Raw genomic sequence first — 17,302 nt, 5'->3', positions numbered from 1 at the left:
TATTGAAATCTATTATTTCTCTGGAATTTAATGTAAGTACTATCGTTTTCTTTATATTTATCATCTTATGGGAGTTTTGTAATTTATATTCTCTTTGTTTTATGTTGATTTAAACATAAAAAATAATATCTTCAAATCAATAAATTAATACCTAATTGTACATGAAGATATTCAAATAAATTTATTGTTTCAAATACACCTGTGGAAAATCCTTACAAACATAACTTATTGACTATAATTCCGTATACTCAATTAAGTTGCTAATTATAGTTAATGAGAAAATCCGGTATTGTGCATATAGAAAATCTTGTTTCGCCAGGACGATGTATTGAGTATAAGAAAATAGAAATAAATAGTAGGGCTTGGAGATCCTATAAATTACAATTCTATACAAGGCGAGTCAAAGAAATTTCTAAAGAAATAAACTTAAATACTTAGAGTTTGCTCTGATGGGTTGCTAACTGGTTAATCAACATAAACTTATGAAAGTTATGGTGGTTCAAAAGTAACCAAGTAGTTATTAAATAATTAATTGGAAAATCAAAAATTTCATGATTTTTAAAACATCTTTTTTTACACCATTTCAATGACACCCTGTTTACATTATATATTTTCTATTTTTCTGCTATAAAAACACACACAAAATTTTATTATAACTATTTGTAATTTACAAGTATTTTAAAAGTATATAACACAATGTAGCATTCAGTATAACTTAGGATTACATGCTTTGTATCTTTGTAACCATCCTACTCCTGCTTCACTTCTGTTCAGTGGCGGATGACACTGGTATCCACCGTTGAAGTTGATCATCATGTAGTCATCACAGTCGGTGACACCGTCATTATTACAATCCTAAAAAAAGGTTCCAATATAATCGTATTTATTATCGTTCTTTTTTATGTAGAGAAATAGGTCAAAAAATGGTAGATACCCTTCCGTATTTAGCTATGTAGTTTAGTACTATTCTTTGGGCACATTGGTATGATAAGGCACAGTCTTCGTAAGCTAAAAATAAAAACAAATCAAGTTTATTTATACAGGGGCCGGCAATAATGCGTCGGACATCTGTGTAGCTCCTAGAATAAAAACGTTCAAAACTACATCAAATTAAATATCACAGCAATTTTTTACTCATTACTCATTACTCATACGAGTTGTAACTTTGAAAAAAATGGACCAATTTTGTTGATTTTTTTATTTTTGTTGATACTTTTTTGAGCCATCCTAATTTTTTTTTCCTGAAATACATCTTAGTACATACTATAGGTCCTATAGGTTTGTACTTACACAAAATTACCAAGTTTTTTATTCTATGAGCTACAGATGACCGACATACTAATCCCAGACCCTGTATACAGAACGGAACTAAGAATTCAATTTATTTTTTCGTGTTTAATCAGGTTTAATCAGAAAATTACGCAAATCAACACTAGAACACTTTATTTTTTAGGTTTCGTGTACCTCCTGCTCGTTCTTTGTCATCATCAGGTAGGGTGACCTCACTGGCGTCCTTCCAATAAATTTTGCTGATTTTATAGGGGCCGCAATAGCCTTTCACGCAGCCCCTGGTCAAGTCACATTCCGTGGCCACGTGGCACAAACACCTCATGCACTGGCGATGCAAATTTGGCAGTCTCAAAAGTGGTTCTAGAAATTCTGCAAATGGATAAATTGTTACAAAACAATGTTTTTTTTCTCGTTACAGAATAACATCACAAAATGCCAGTCTGTAGTAAACAGTTTTTCTGTCAATTTATCGAACTATACAGTATACAGGGTGTTACAACTATGGCAGCATATTCTGCAGATAAAAATAAGCAAAATAAATCGTATAAATATATGTCCTAAAATGCTTAGTTTCGGAGATACAGGGTGTAGAACTTTCGTTTTTATTTCGACTTTTTTCCAAATAATTTGTGAAGTAACGTCAATATTTGGATGAAAATTGGTGTTGAGAGTTTTTTGACAAGAGAGATTTTGATGTCGATATGACTCCTATTCTTTGAATAAGAAGACTAAGGAAGGAGCATATCAAAAATCTTAGGTACACCGCGATGGGCCTCAAATATGGCCGACTTAAATTCCGTTTTATCAGTGTCGTTCTAATTTTATTTAAAAAAAATGTAAAACTATGATGTAGGGGTAGACGTGGGTAGACTCAATAATTTGTTATTTTATTTTACGTTGTGAATAAATGTTGGTAGTTATTAAAATTGTTATAAAAATATATAATTCTAATAAAAATAGATAAGTTATAATAAGTATTTATTAACATAAACATCCGATACGCTATTAAAGCAGGTAAGTCAAATTAACGTATCTAAATTCTTTGACATCTAATCGCAACAAACTATTTTAGAGTCTTTTTCGATAAATCGCGATAGTGTCACTGTTAATTTAAGTTCTGCCACAATTTCCATCTAGATTTACTACCTTTATACAACTATCAGTAGTAGAATAAATAATAAATAACATAAAATAAGCTCCGTAAAGACTGACAAATCCACAAAATTTCAAATCAAATTCAAATGTGTCAAATGAATCGTCAAACAGAACTCTCAAGGATCCCCACCCTAGAGTGCTTTTTCCGCCCACCATGCATGAATACATGGATAGCATTATGCTATAGATTTAGTAAGAACAGATATAACATTTTGCATTTTAACCCGATCAAACAATCGGAGGTTGACGACGTACTGTAAAAACCAACTGAGATAGAGAAGGCGACATTGCCACATATCAAATTTGCGCCTATCTACTTAATTTGATTTGCAGAAAAGGTGACTTTAAAATCTTCACCGGATATCAATAAATCTCAATTTCTTAATTAAATTAATAGTTTATTTTTAAAGAAGCATGCGTAATAATATGGTTATTAACCAGAGGATATATTATATGCATTACTATTAAAGGACAGTTTATTAATGTGCTGAAACGTCTAGAACTATTGGCAACGTCGCTGCTAGTCTTCCAGAATGAAATGAGCCGTCCGTCCCACCAACCCTCGCGACGGCCCTTGGTCCGTTATAGCGTACTACGTTTAGCTTACGATGTGTTTGAAGTCGGAATCAAGACCGAAGTGAACTTTTCAGTGTTTTTCAGTAGTTTTTGTTTTTGTTTAACGTACTTTTGAATCTGCGAATTTTCATTATGGTACGACAGTGACAAGTGTGTGGAAAAATATGCTCAAATTACCCGAATTTGTCTTTTCACAGGTACCTAGGTATTGTTTTTTCCGCCGTAATTGTACATAGGCGTCCCACAAGGGAGCCTCTCACAATAATTTCTAATTAGGTATATTTGTTGAATTTTGATCTATTAAATCAAGAACGTAGTAGCCGGTAGTTGAATTATAATTCGTCTCAATTACAAACTGTTGTAGATCATAACAAATTTGGATATAAACATTGCATTTGAAGCTTTATTATAAGCCAGAAAGCGACATTTTTTTGATCTCTTAAAATTGCGTCATATTTTGATCATTATGGTATACGATATTCTAAAGGAATTTTGCTCAACAAATAAACAAAGGTGTTTACCCGACCTTTTTTACATTTTATTGCTTTACAGCGCTTTCAGATGAAGCAAGTACCATGAGTTTATATGAACAATTTCACATGGGCGCGTATGCTCCGTCCGACGGAGTTCGTCCGACGGCTATCTTAAAAAAACACGACGGACGGTCCGTCGCGGACGAAAGTCAATTGTTTAATTTTATGTTGTTTACAGTAAACAGTTTTAAAAATTATTTGAATTTAGAATTTTGGGAGGGCTTTAAGAGAGGGTATTTCTAAAGTTGCCACCGTTGTGCAAAGTAGAAAACGGACATTGTACTATGAAACAAAAGGATGAGTGGGGGGGGAGGTGGAGGTGTAAGTTATCGATTGCGAACTAACTAAATCGTTACTAATTACTAATTTTGAAAAGTTCTTTTAAGATCAAAAAAGGTAAAACTAAAACCTAAACTATCATTTGAGATTAAACGGGGAAGTTCTAAATAATGTTGCCTATTCTAAACAAGAAAATTTTATTTATAAGTTAACATCTCTAATTAAATTTGGACGAAAAGAATATTTCTGTTTGCTATAGGTAATTTTCTCAGGGAAAATACATAAACAAAAATGACTTTTTAAGTCAAAAAAGTCAAAAGGACAAGTTATTCCAAAAGGACTGTCCTTTTCAAAAGGACAGGTGGCAACCCTAGGTATTTCTGGAATGGAAATTTAATGTCAAATCTATAACTATATTTTGAAAATATGTTCCGCCACCTATGTTTCAACAAAGACAAATTTTTAGACAAATTAATTTTTTTAGACAAAAATGTCTAAAATGTGCTTTACCATTGCCTCCATATTCTAAAAAAAAATGGAAGAAAAGTTACCAACCATTTAAACCTAATATAGAACTGTTTCGGCATCTTGAGTCACCCTGTAAAAATTCAAGTAACTAAAAGTTTATATAGAAGTAACTGATAAATATTTATATTCTTTAAACTGTTTCAGTTTTAAAATTGAAAATCGACGTTGGAGCGATTTTCGAAAACTACTAACGTTTCAACACAAGTATATGTGGGATATTAATTATATTATTATATTAGACCTTATAACAAAAGTCATCTGAAAGTGTTAATGTAATATATTAATATGAAGTAAAAATTTTACTAATTACTTTACTTTTACTTTACTAATTAAATTCGTTCCAAAAAATGATACGCCACTGGCCATTAGAACAATCCAAATGCGCCTAGTTGCCGGGGTCGGAAATTTTAGATTTCTCTGTCTCTTCTGTCCTTGTTTGACACATTGGAATGTTTCAAACAGAACTCTCAAGGATCCCCACCCTAGAGTGCTTTTTCCGCCCACCATGCATGAATACATGGATAGCATTATGCTCCTTCCTTAGTCTTCTTTTTCAAAGCTCCTATTAGTAGGGGGGCGCCACCTACATGTGTCTTAACTATTTTGAAAAATAATACATTTTTGTCCCTACCTGTATAAAACTACTTCGTGAAAAAATATGCATTTCCGTGACTTTTTACGTAAAAAATGTCTCTTGGTAAAAATCGCTACGAGCAACCGTTCTCAAGATATTTAAAATGGAAATAGTCAATACATATGTCATTATTGACAAAAAATAAACATGTTGGGTATATATAATAGGATAATAGTTATAAAATTATATATGGGTTCTTGCCACTTAACTGCTGATATAGAAATTTAATTCTACGCTGTGTCATAATGTGGATCAACCTGCTCTCACTACCGATTTCGGAGCCATACTCCATCATCAGGTGAGCTTGGGCAGATCCACAAAATGACAACCACAGCGCAGAGATAGTTAATTCCGACTTGTCGGAAAGTGTCGGTTAGATATTAAGTCCCGAACGGGAGATAGCGGCCTGCGCGCAATGGTAGTACTTTCGTACCACCGAGGCGATATACCTATACTGCCAGAAATTTGTTTTCTATTTTATAATTTGGCTTGCCTGAAAAAAAGCCTGTTACCATCTTTTTACTATCGATAGTTTCGCCTCGGTGGTACGAAAGTACTACCATTGCACGCAGGCCGCTATCTCCCGTTCGGGACTGAATATCTAACCGACACTTTCCGACAAGTCGGAATTAACTATCTCTGCGCTGTGGTTGTCATTTTGTGGATCTGCCCAAGCTCACCTGATGATGGAGTAGGGCTCCGAAACCGGTAGTGAGAGCAGGTAGTGATCCACATTATGACAAACACAGCGTAGAATTAAATTTCTATATCAGCAGTTAAGTGGCAAGAATCCATATATAATTTTATTATATACCTATACTGCAAGAAATTTGTTTTCTATTTTATAATAGTTATTTGACTGAAATAATAAATTTGGGAAATTTTATTTTTTTTAAATTAATCATAAATTTTTCTTCGAAAAAATGATTATAAAACAATTTCTGTTGAATTTTTAGCTCAAAAAAATTTAAAATTTATGATTTCAGTCTAATAATTATTTAGTCAACATGTTTAATTCATGCCAATGATGACATAAATCGACAAAATATCAAGAGACAACTTTTAAGCAGCATTAACCTGCTTACACTATTCCGCTAACAAGAAAAAAAAAGTCAGTGGCGTACATATGTTTTTTAGAAAATTATTCTGATGATTGATATTCGGTGATAACCCATATGCACGTCCCTGGTTAATATGTCGACACTTTTTTAACTTTAAAATATGTCGCATTTAGAATAACTTTTACCTGTGCTTTTACCCTCAAAATTTTATTCACAACGTTGAAAGTACTTGGAAGAAAAACTTTATAATAAATCAAGCTACGAAACAAAGCAGAATAGGGCCTATGTCGATATGAAAAATAAATCTTTTATTAATTTTTACGTGAGGAATCTCCCCACGAGATATGGCACATATTTTTTGAAACACCCCGTATATGCTATATTGTTTTCGTATCCTTCTCATCTTTTCTGAAACGCCTCGTATGTATGTATAGAGTATAGACAAAGGTATAGATGTAGATATCTGTTTTAGTAACGAAATATCCAGTCTTATTGTTTTCAAAAATATAGCTGTACAGGGACATCATTTTAAGTGTCTCACTCGATTTATAATTTTCCTGTTTGGTATTTAAAGATAGTAGAAAGATTTTCTAATGTAATTTTTCGCGCGGATGCCGATTCTCTACACCAAAATTTTTTAAAACGTCAATTTTGACAGATACGACGCCATCTTGATTTTTTTTTAAATGGAAACCCCCACATATTTTAGCATGGTCCGGTAGACATATTTTAGCTAATTTCAAAAATATATAGTTTAGTATACTTTGCTCTTACCGTTTTCGATATACAGTGGATTTAAAAATGAATTGTTCCAGAATCATTTTAAGAACGAGAGGAAAACCAGCAGAATTTTCTTTCATTTCCACCAATAACACGAGGTGACGAACGAATAACAGTCCGAGCATAAGCGTAAGCGAGCAACATTGCAAACTAATGTGGAATAAACAGAAAACTAACATTTTCTACGTATAAAAGTAAGTAGATGCAATTAATTGGTATTGAAGCGAGACAACAAAAAGGAAGATGCCAGTCGATCTGGTTTACCAGAACATCATCATCGGGTCTTGGTGAAATAACTGATAAATGCGCTAGGCTATTTTTTAAAATGTTTTACTTCTTTTGGGGTTTTCCTAATGCCGTTGTTTCTATTTTTAACATTCGTATAATATTTAGTTGTTGTTTTGGAATTTCTTGTGTTTTTATTTATGAAGAAACTGGATAACCTCTGACTTATCCAATCTATATTAATATATAAAAACCTTAAGTGACTGACATACTGATTAATCATAATCCTGCTCAAACCACTCAACGTAAGAAGCTCAATTTTTGGCATACAGGTTGATTCTAGGTGTAGAGGTTCGATTAGAAGGGATTTTTCGAAATTCCAGTTCCAAGAGGGTGGAACCACCCCCTCAAATATTACAATATTTTTTATTTAAAAACGGTCAAGGTTCCGAAAAAACGCTTAAACACGTATATTTTATTTTGTTTTTTACATATTTTAAGATTTTTTAAAAATGTATACAGAGTGTTTTGAAAAATCTGGTCATTGATTAATCACGATCCTGCTTAAAGCGCTTGACGTAAAAAGCTGATTTTTGACAAACAGATTAACTTTAGGGTAGAGGTTCGATAAGAAGGGATTTTTCGAAGAACTCGAATTCTAAGGGGGTGAAACTATCCCTCATATATTAAAAATATTTTTTTATTTAAAACCGGTGAGTTTTTCGGAAAAACTCTTAAACACGTATATTTTATTTTGTTGTTTTATTATTTTTTAAGTTTATAAATTTATACAGGGTGTTTCATAAAATATGACCATTGAGTAATCACGATTATGCTTTAAACTGCTTGGCGTTTAAAGCTGATTTTTGGCAAACGGATTGACTGTGGGGGTGTAGAGGTTCGATAAGGAGGGGCTTCTGAATCTCAAATTCCAAGAGGGTGAAAACGCCCTCAAATATTACAATATTTCTCTTTTTAAAAACGGTTAGTCTTTTCGGGAAAACGCTTGAACAAGCATAATTTATTTGGTTTTTTACATATTTTAAAATTTTTTTAAAAAATCATACAGGGTGTTCCAAAAAGTTGGGTACTCTTTCTAACCACGACCCTGCTTAAACTGCTTGACGTAAAAAGCTTATTTTTTGGCAAACGGATTTTTTGAAAGTCAAAATTCCAACGAGATGAAACTACCCCTCAAATATTACAAAGTTATATAATAATATCGCTATATTGTTTTTTCTCATGCTGACATAAATGTGAGAAAATTTTATCCAGTTTGTATGTTAATGGAAATTCTTGCTTTGCTTTATCATCACCATTACAAATGATTAATTTGACGCGAACGAAGTCGCTGGTACACGCTAGTACTGTAAATACTAAAATTAGTAAAGATAAGTTTTATAGGTTTGTATTAATTTTCAGGTATGTAGTAGTTCTTATGGGCCCAGTATCTTTGAGCCTAGTAAAACAACTCGAGCAACATGTTGCTCAAATATTGCCGACGTGAAACACAAGACCAAATTGCCAGTTTGTAGAAAGATGTCTAGCAGCAGCGTGGAAAAAATCCTAGCCATTGAAAATGAAGACATACTCATGTACAGGGTGTTCCATTTTGGTTGAAATCATATGGTATCTCCGTTATTAGTAAAGATATGAGGATGCGCTTTGCACCAACCTATCCCACTTTTTGTCAAATGGAAGATTCCCTTTCCAGGTTACGGATGTAGTCTTCCAGCTTCTTGAGCTCTCCTTGAAGTTGGTTTCCACTTAGGAAGCAAGGACTAATTGTACGAGAGCTAGTAACATCGAACAAGTATTTTAAGCATGCCTGGCTTTTTGATATATCTTACTATGTTTTCTAGAACAGCTGGGCTGCGGCCCGTCTTAGCTGCCGGTAAACGTTGCGTTCTCTACTGCGCATTAAAAGAAGATCCTATATTTTCATTAGTCATTTAAATTCTAGTATTAAATATTAATCGAACATAATCTACATAGAGTTCAAATCCGGTTCAGGGCAATATTTTTTATTTTATTTCAGTTTATATTCTGATAGTAAAGTATTAAATATTTGTTTTTTTTAATTATCAGAATTATTTAATACTTTACTATCAGAATATAAACGAAAATAAAATAAAAAACTCTTTGACCTGGACCCAGATTTGAACTCTGAATCATCGGTTCGTGGTCTTGGAAACTCTACGCACTGCACTATGGAGTCATGTTTGATTTATATTCAATACTAGAATTTATAGGACTAAATTAATAAAAAATATAGTGATCTTCTCTCCGATGCGCAGTAGTGAACGTGCAACGTTTACCGGCAGCCAGACGGGCCGCATGCTGTTCTAGAGAGCATAGTAAAAGATATATCAAAGAGCCAGACGTCTTAAAATACTTCTCTCGGAAAACATTGCTTAGAGTCTAAGCTCGGGATTTAAAAAACACAATTCTAAATGTCGACGTATCTTTTTTATTTATTCAAATAACACTTCTAACAGAGGTATCCAAAATAAAAATTATTTTATACACGTTCATAATCAGTTCCTTTTAGATTTTAGTTTGTATGCCTCTTTTATTTTATTTTTCTTTTCTTTGCTTTGTCCATTGAATTTAAAATTTCGTTCAAAAAATCGAACGAAGGACCCATAAACTTAATTTTAACATTTTAATTTTTTTTCTACAGGCATCTTTACGGCTTTTTACCACTACTCTATTCTACGTATTATTTATTTATTTTTCTTATTTTATTGCCAACAAGTTTTTTAATTCAACGGGTAAAAGTTTTTAAAAGAGACATTTTTTACAATAAAATCATTTAGTATTATAATTTAAAAAGTTATTTTAGTTTCTAGTTTAATGCCGGGTCCAGACCAAGCAGACAAAACAACGACAAAACAGAAACATTCATGTTTTACGACAAAATTGCGACAAATCCAATACATTCTGCGACATTTTTGTCTCATTTTTGTTTTGTTTGAAAATTCGGAGACTTTTCAATGTTCCGTCTCGAGTAGGTAAAGATCAAATAAGTGTCTATTGTTTTGTTCGTATATTTTACAAGTTGTCGACGCAATGTGGATAGCCTGTGCTAGCAACAGTAGTAGACCAGTGAAATCACACATGGTTGATAAAACTCATCTCGCAACAACTAAACTTTTGACTTTGTTGTATTTTTTGTCCTTTGCGGTGTGGACAATTGGTCTCAAGTTTGTCTTGCCAGAATTCCCCATTTTTGTCGCAAGTTTGTCTTGTAGTTTTTGTCTCATGTATATGTACTACCTTTGATTGAAGAAATAAGTTTTCCCAATTCTTTCAATCAACGGTACCACCAAACATCATTTTACTGCCAAGCGACTGCCAATAGTGTCAATGACTGCGAAGAAAACTGCCTATGTTCGCCATATAATAATGCCAACGAGTTAAGCCCCATACTCACACTTCGCTCCTTCGTCCCTTCCTCCCGTTACTTCCCTTCCTCACTTCACTTCGTTCCTTCGTCCCTTCGCTTTCTTCCTTCGTCCATTCGATGCTTGGAAATTAGTCGATTATGCAACAACATACCACAAAATATTTGTGTGTCAAAAATAAAAATTGAATTTTAATAATTTTCAAATTTTTTTAATAAATCCGAATATTTCAGTATCATGTACAAGGTATATCAGTATGAATGTACAAGGCGAGTCAACAATAGAGTAAAGTTTATTATGTCATTTATATCGAAACTATGAAACGTGACATACTAATTAAACGTTGATGTCAATCCCCATTTCTTCAGATATTTTTGTAAAGGCATCATGCACACTATTTCTATTTTTTTATTTTTGTCGCTACGATTACATAAATATGGACATGTATTTCTTCACAAATATGAAAAGAATATTGTCTTTTCCTTCCATTTTTAAGACTATTGTGTGTGATATCTATTTTTATATCGACTGGCGATTGCTAGATGTACAGGGTGTCCCATTTTTGTGTGTTTTATGGGGTTTCTGATTTATGAGTAGAGATATAAATATGCTGTTTTCACATCATTGTTCTACTTATGAATGAATGAAAGTAAATATGCTACACAGATTTATCCTAGCCGTCTTAGTTCAAATTTATTTCTTATTTCTTTCTTTTATACTTTTTATTTTTTAATTAGTAAAAATTTTTGCATTGGTCGATAACCTTTGTATCTCGATAATCTTATAACTTATCGAAAAAGTGAAAAGGGTCAGTGATTGGCGGTGGGTAAGTACCCAATTTGTAGATAAATAAAATCTGTGCATATGTATATACCTGTACATTTAGATGAACATCCTAATTTTATAAAAGGAGTGACGATCGCGGTTGGTAAATACCCGTATATCACTGGGAACAGGAATATACCACTATATTAGGTTAGTTAGGTTCCTGATATTACTGGTATATTTCTGGTATTATACCGGATATTTACTATGCGGTCGTTGGAAATACCTTTTATAAAATTAGACTATTCATCTAAATGTACAGGTATATACCGGATACCCTGATTTTGTTTTTTTTCTGCCTATTGAGTACTTACCCACCGCCCGTGTCTCGTTTTTCAGGTAGAATGCAGTGACGAAACTAGTTCTTCGTTAGGAGCTGTCTATTTCGAAAAATGACTCAAATTCATGTTCTTTATTTTATTTGCCTTGTTATGAGCTTTCTAAAGTTATAATACCTATACTCTATACTTATTTATTTAGGTACTGCTAAACTGCTAAACGGCTATTATTTTATTTAACTTAATTTTATCAGATAAATTTTATCAGATTATTTAATCGTGATATTATGATAAACTACACGGAAACTGAACTTGTTCTGCATTTAAATAACATGCCAATAACCAACATTTTACGTCGAATAAATTAGTTGATTGTTTTGAGTAAACCGGCCGACTATGTAATAAAGTTAAATAATGCATTTTTACCCCGTTTATGAAAATAAGTATTTTAGAAAGCCCGTAACAAGGAAAATAAAATAATATACAAAACGTCGCTTTTTTTTAAATAAAAGTCATTTTAAAAAAGACAGATTCCAACGAAGAACTCGTTACGTCACTGCATTCTACGTGAAAAACTGTACAGAACACCGTTTTTACCTTTTCGATAAGTTATGATACAAAGGGGATCGAAAAACGCAATAATTTCAGATTCGCCCTGTATTTTAAGAAGTAAGAGAGCTAGGACATATCTATATGTAGCATCTTTAGTTTCATAAAAAAGTAACATCGTAATGTGAAAACCGCATTTTTGTATCTCGACTTATAAACGAGAAACCCTGCATAACACACTGTTGTGAACATACATTTAATATGGTTATATGTATATGTATATTCGACAAATTGTATAAAATATTATTTTTACCCTTATTCTACGGCTATGCCTAAAGAATTTAAGGTACGAAAAATACCATCAACATTATTATTCTTCTCAGAAAGATGGGTGATGCAAATAAACAGAACCATTACCTTAAGATGAAATTTGGAAGAAATAGTCATAAATAGTTGCATCATTTTTAGTTTTCCTTTGTAATTCGTTTACTTTCAGACGCGATGTCTGGTTTCTATTTACTTAAGAAATGGTCATGTTTGTCCCTTTGCAAACCTACCTGAAAATATTATTAAGAAATAGTAGGTACGCCCGTGGATTTTCGGAGAGGGCATTCTCATAAAAGCACGGTCACAGAAGGGACCGGGGACATTCATAAAAATTTTTCATAGACGTAATACTGCTAAATTATATTTTTGTATTAAAAGTTTAAAAAATAAAAGTAATAACAACTTAGTAAGAATTTAATTATAAAAAATAAAGCATTCAACATTCCCAACAAGTGGTGATACGAGTCAAATAGAGAACTACAACATTTGTGGCAGCGACTACAAGATTGGTGACGACGGTGGTCCAATCCAGGATCACGACATTGGTGGCAGCGGTAAAAAACTACCAAGGTTTCTGAAGGTGCGCCAGACGCAGCAGAAAACCTACCAGTTTTTGGAAGAAGATAGAGGCAACGGGCAGTTCTTGAAGGTGCACCAGCAGCAAGAAGCCCGACACGAGACGTAGACATTGGGGGACACTGAAGGAGCGCCAGACGCAGCAGCAAGTCTCCAGGGAAGCTTTTTGTTTTCACCAGATGATGACGGGGTAAGTCTTTCATTTGTTTACTGTATTGTGACGCTACTGTTTTTCTTCTGATTTTAGTTAGTTAGATTTAAGTTAAGACAATAATAATTCTGGCTGCAATAACAAAAAAAAAAAAATATTGCTTAAAATTCGTAAATATTTTTTTCTCTCTTCAAACTAAAAATACATCTATAAAAATAAATAATAATTCTTAAACTAAAGTAATAAATCATTAATAAAATATAATAATGGCAGGAGGTAAAGACGCAACTGATGTTCTGAATTTAATAAATTCATTTGATGGTCAGGGTGACGCAAATTCACTCCAATTTTTCTTAAAAAATTGTGATTCAATATTAAAAATTGTCAAAGTGGATCAAAAAGAATTACTAGTAGATTTAATTTTTGGTACTAAATTAAAAGGGAAGGCACAAGAGGTAACACAATATAAACAGTTTCAAAATTGGGAAGAACTAAAAGATTTCTTATTAGAGCACTTTACTGATAAAACACCACCATCGCATTTTCTAACACAAATAATGAATATAAAGCAACATTTTAAGGAAACTGTAAAAGAATATGGCGATAGATTACAAATTCTCTTTAATAAATATAAAGAAACGTGTCACTTAAATTATGCAAATAACGAAGCTACTGTTTTAATAGAAAATTTAAACTCCATTTTAGTCAATACTTTTAGAAAAGGACTCAACGATGAAAAAATTCAAATGCGTATTATTGCCGAAAATACTACATATTTAGATAAAGCTTTATCATTAGCAATTGAAATGGAACTTGAGAATAATGACAGGTTTAAAAACTCGCATTTTAAAAATATAGGTTTTGTAGAGCGTGGAAATAGACAATTAAATAATCATTCTTCTAATAATTCCTGTTTATTTTGTTTTAAAAATAATCATTTAACATCACAGTGTAGACAGCTTAGGCAATACGAACAAAATAGTAACTCATATAATAGAAATGTACCTAGCAATAATCAGACACGCCCACCGCAAAATTTTAATAGCAATAATAATTTTTCAAATAGACAAGACGTAAATACAGTACAATATAATCAAGGACGTTTCACTAATCGAAACTACAACAATCAAAATTTTAATCAGAACAACGACGTGCGTAATTATAATCGTAATTATGGTAACAATTATAACAGTAATAATCCTCGTTCAAATTACAATAATAGATATTCTCAGAATCCAAGAAATTTTAATAACTCACAAGTTCCTCAACGGCAGCAAAATGTTTCGATACCTCAACAATCTCAAAATTTTTCTAATTACAATAATGAATCCAGTACTACCAATTTTAATAGTTCAAATAATAGATCACCACAACAAATTCAAACTATAAATTCTCAGTCGTTAATCAATTCAGCAGATAATTATTTTTCAGAACCGAGCACATCTCAAAATTTTTCGGGAAACGAGAGCGAAGCCTTGGTCGCGAGCAGCCGATTAAGCGCTTCTTAAAATTAGATAATAGCTGTTCTATGAATTACACACTACCTGAGCATAAAAATAAAATTAAAATTGAGCAAAACTTAATTGACATACCGCATAAATCAGTATTATTTTCCGATAGTTACCAACAATTAGAGATAATTAAAATCCCTTCTTTAGATATAAAAGATAAAGAATTACATCTTTTATTAGATACAGGGGCAGATATATCTTTATTGAAAGAATGTATCTTATTACAAAATAATCTAAAATTAAATAAAACTTGCATTATAGAATTAAAAGGTATAAGTAAAGAACCTGTATTTACTAAAGGTGTTTGTAACATCCCAATTAAATTAAACAATAACAAAGCAATAACTCATCCTTTTCACATTGTGCCAGATAGTATACCGATTAAAAGTGATGGACTATTAGGACGCGATTTTTTGCAAAAGTATAAAGCCAAAATAAATTACGAAGACGGAGTCATTAATTTTGAAGACAATTTTTTTAAAATTTTGCCGTCAGAAGCAACTACAATAATTCCCGCGAGATGTCAAATTATTGTACCTGCTCTAGCTAATTTATCTTCGTCCGAAGGCATAGTAGTTTCAAAACAATTATCCGAACATTTATATCTAGGGTCAAGCCTAACAAAAGTCCAGAACTATAAATGTTTAGTTAGCATATTAAATATTTCTAATGAAGCTCAAACTATCCATACACCTAGAGTGAATGTCGAACCTATTTCTTTTAATGAGTACGAATTTATAGAAACATATAATTATGACATTATCGATCGTTTTGCTAAAATAAGAAAAGAAATTAATCTAGACCAATTAAATGAAGAAGAAACTAATTCAGTATTAGATATTTGTAGAGATTTTAACGATATTTTTTACTTAGAAGGCGATAAACTAACAAGCACCAACACAATAAAACACACTATACCGACAGAAAGTAATAAAGGTCCTATTAACGTAAAACCTTATAGATTGCCTTTCAAACATAAAGAAATAATTAATGAACAAACTGAGCAAATGTTAAAAGACGGGGTAATTTCCGCTTCGGACAGTCCTTGGAATAGTCCTTTACTAGTTGTTCCTAAGAAAAGCGACCCATTATCACCTAAATTTAGAGTATGCGTTGATTTTCGAAAGTTAAATGAAATTACCATTGGAAACGCATATCCTCTACCTAATATAGCAGAAATTTTAGACCAGTTAGGAAAATCTCATTATTTTACTACCTTAGATCTTACTAGTGGATTTCATCAGGTAGAAATGGACGAAAAAGATAAAAATAAAACCGCTTTTAGCACTAATACAGGACATTACGTTTATAACAGAATGCCTTTCGGTTTAAAAGGAGCTCCCGCCACATTTCAAAGACTCATGAACACAGTTTTAAGCGGTCTTAATGGTATGAAATGCTTTATTTATTTAGATGATATAGTAATTTATGCAAACAACTTAAATGAACATAACGATAGATTAATTGAAGTTTTTCAAAGATTTAGACAACATAATTTAAAACTTCAACCTTCGAAGTGTCAGTTTTTACGAAAAGAATGTTTATACTTAGGTCACATTATTACAGAAAACGGCATTAAACCAGATCCATCAAAAATTCAATGTGTAACAAACTTTCCGCAACCTAAAAATCCTAAAGATATAAAATCTTTTTTAGGGCTTGTAGGATATTATAGGAAATTTATCAAAAATTTCGCTAAAATTGCTAAACCTTTAACCGAATTATTAAAAAAAGATTCTGTTTTTAATTGGGGTATAAAATGCGAAAATTCTTTCCAAATTCTTAAAGATAGTATAACTTTTCCACCTGTTCTCCAATACCCAGATTTTACCAAAGAATTTATTATAACAACAGATGCGAGTAATTTCGCAGTAGGAGCAATTTTATCGCAGGGTAAGGTTAATCATGATCGTCCAATAGCGTTTGCTAGTAGAACTCTAAATAAAGCAGAACAAAATTATTCAACTTCAGAAAAAGAGCTAACTGCAATCGTCTGGGCAGTAAAACATTTCCGTCCATATATTTTTGGCACAAGATTTAAAATTGTTACAGATCACAAACCCCTACTCTATATATTTAATATCAAAGACCCTGGTTCTCGTTTGACGCGTTTTAGAATAAAACTTGAAGAATATGACTATGAAATAATTTATAAAGCTGGAAAGATTAATACAAATGCTGATGCATTGAGTAGAATAGTTAGCACAACAAATGTCAATTCTATTATTACCAATTATGATAATTTTAAAACACATCTCGAAAGCCATATAATTATTAATTCCAAAGTCAAAGAAAAAAACACAAATCTGTTTGAAACACCACAACTTATACCTATAGTTTTATTTTTGCCAAAATTATTCAACAAAAACGACTTTAAAATTCTAGAAAAAAATAAACAAATTAATACATTTTTAGAACATTACGATAACACAAATCCTTTAGACATGCCGTCAGTTTTTCAGTATCAACAAAATAATTGTAATATATTTCTATTAACAGACAACGAAAATACATTCAGTGATATTAATTATGAAAATATTTGGTCTTGCTTACTAACTTTACGAAATATTATATCCAACGAAAAAACCGAACTATCATTTATAAAATATCATTACAA

General features: G+C 31.9%; 1 protein-coding gene across 1 annotated transcript; it reads right to left on the bottom strand.

Annotated features, from left to right (window-relative positions):
- Positions 1-618: 618 nt before the first annotated feature.
- On the bottom strand, positions 619-13,226 carry LOC115884241. The gene is made up of 4 exons (XM_030902744.1): positions 13,055-13,226; positions 1,465-1,698; positions 935-1,008; positions 619-855 (listed from the first exon to the last, which is right to left on the bottom strand). Exons 1-4 carry the CDS (start codon positions 13,224-13,226, stop codon positions 706-708), a joined length of 630 nt encoding a protein of 209 aa, XP_030758604.1. The 3' UTR covers positions 619-705.
- Between the last annotated feature and the right edge of the window lie 4,076 nt (positions 13,227-17,302).

This window comes from Sitophilus oryzae, unplaced genomic scaffold (genome assembly GCF_002938485.1).
Source record: "Sitophilus oryzae breed Bouriz unplaced genomic scaffold, Soryzae_2.0 scaffold_222_pilon_pilon, whole genome shotgun sequence".
NCBI classification, from domain to species: Eukaryota; Metazoa; Arthropoda; class Insecta; order Coleoptera; family Curculionidae; genus Sitophilus; species Sitophilus oryzae.
Note: the sequence above shows the minus strand (reverse complement) of the source record. Positions and strands in the feature narration are given on the sequence as shown.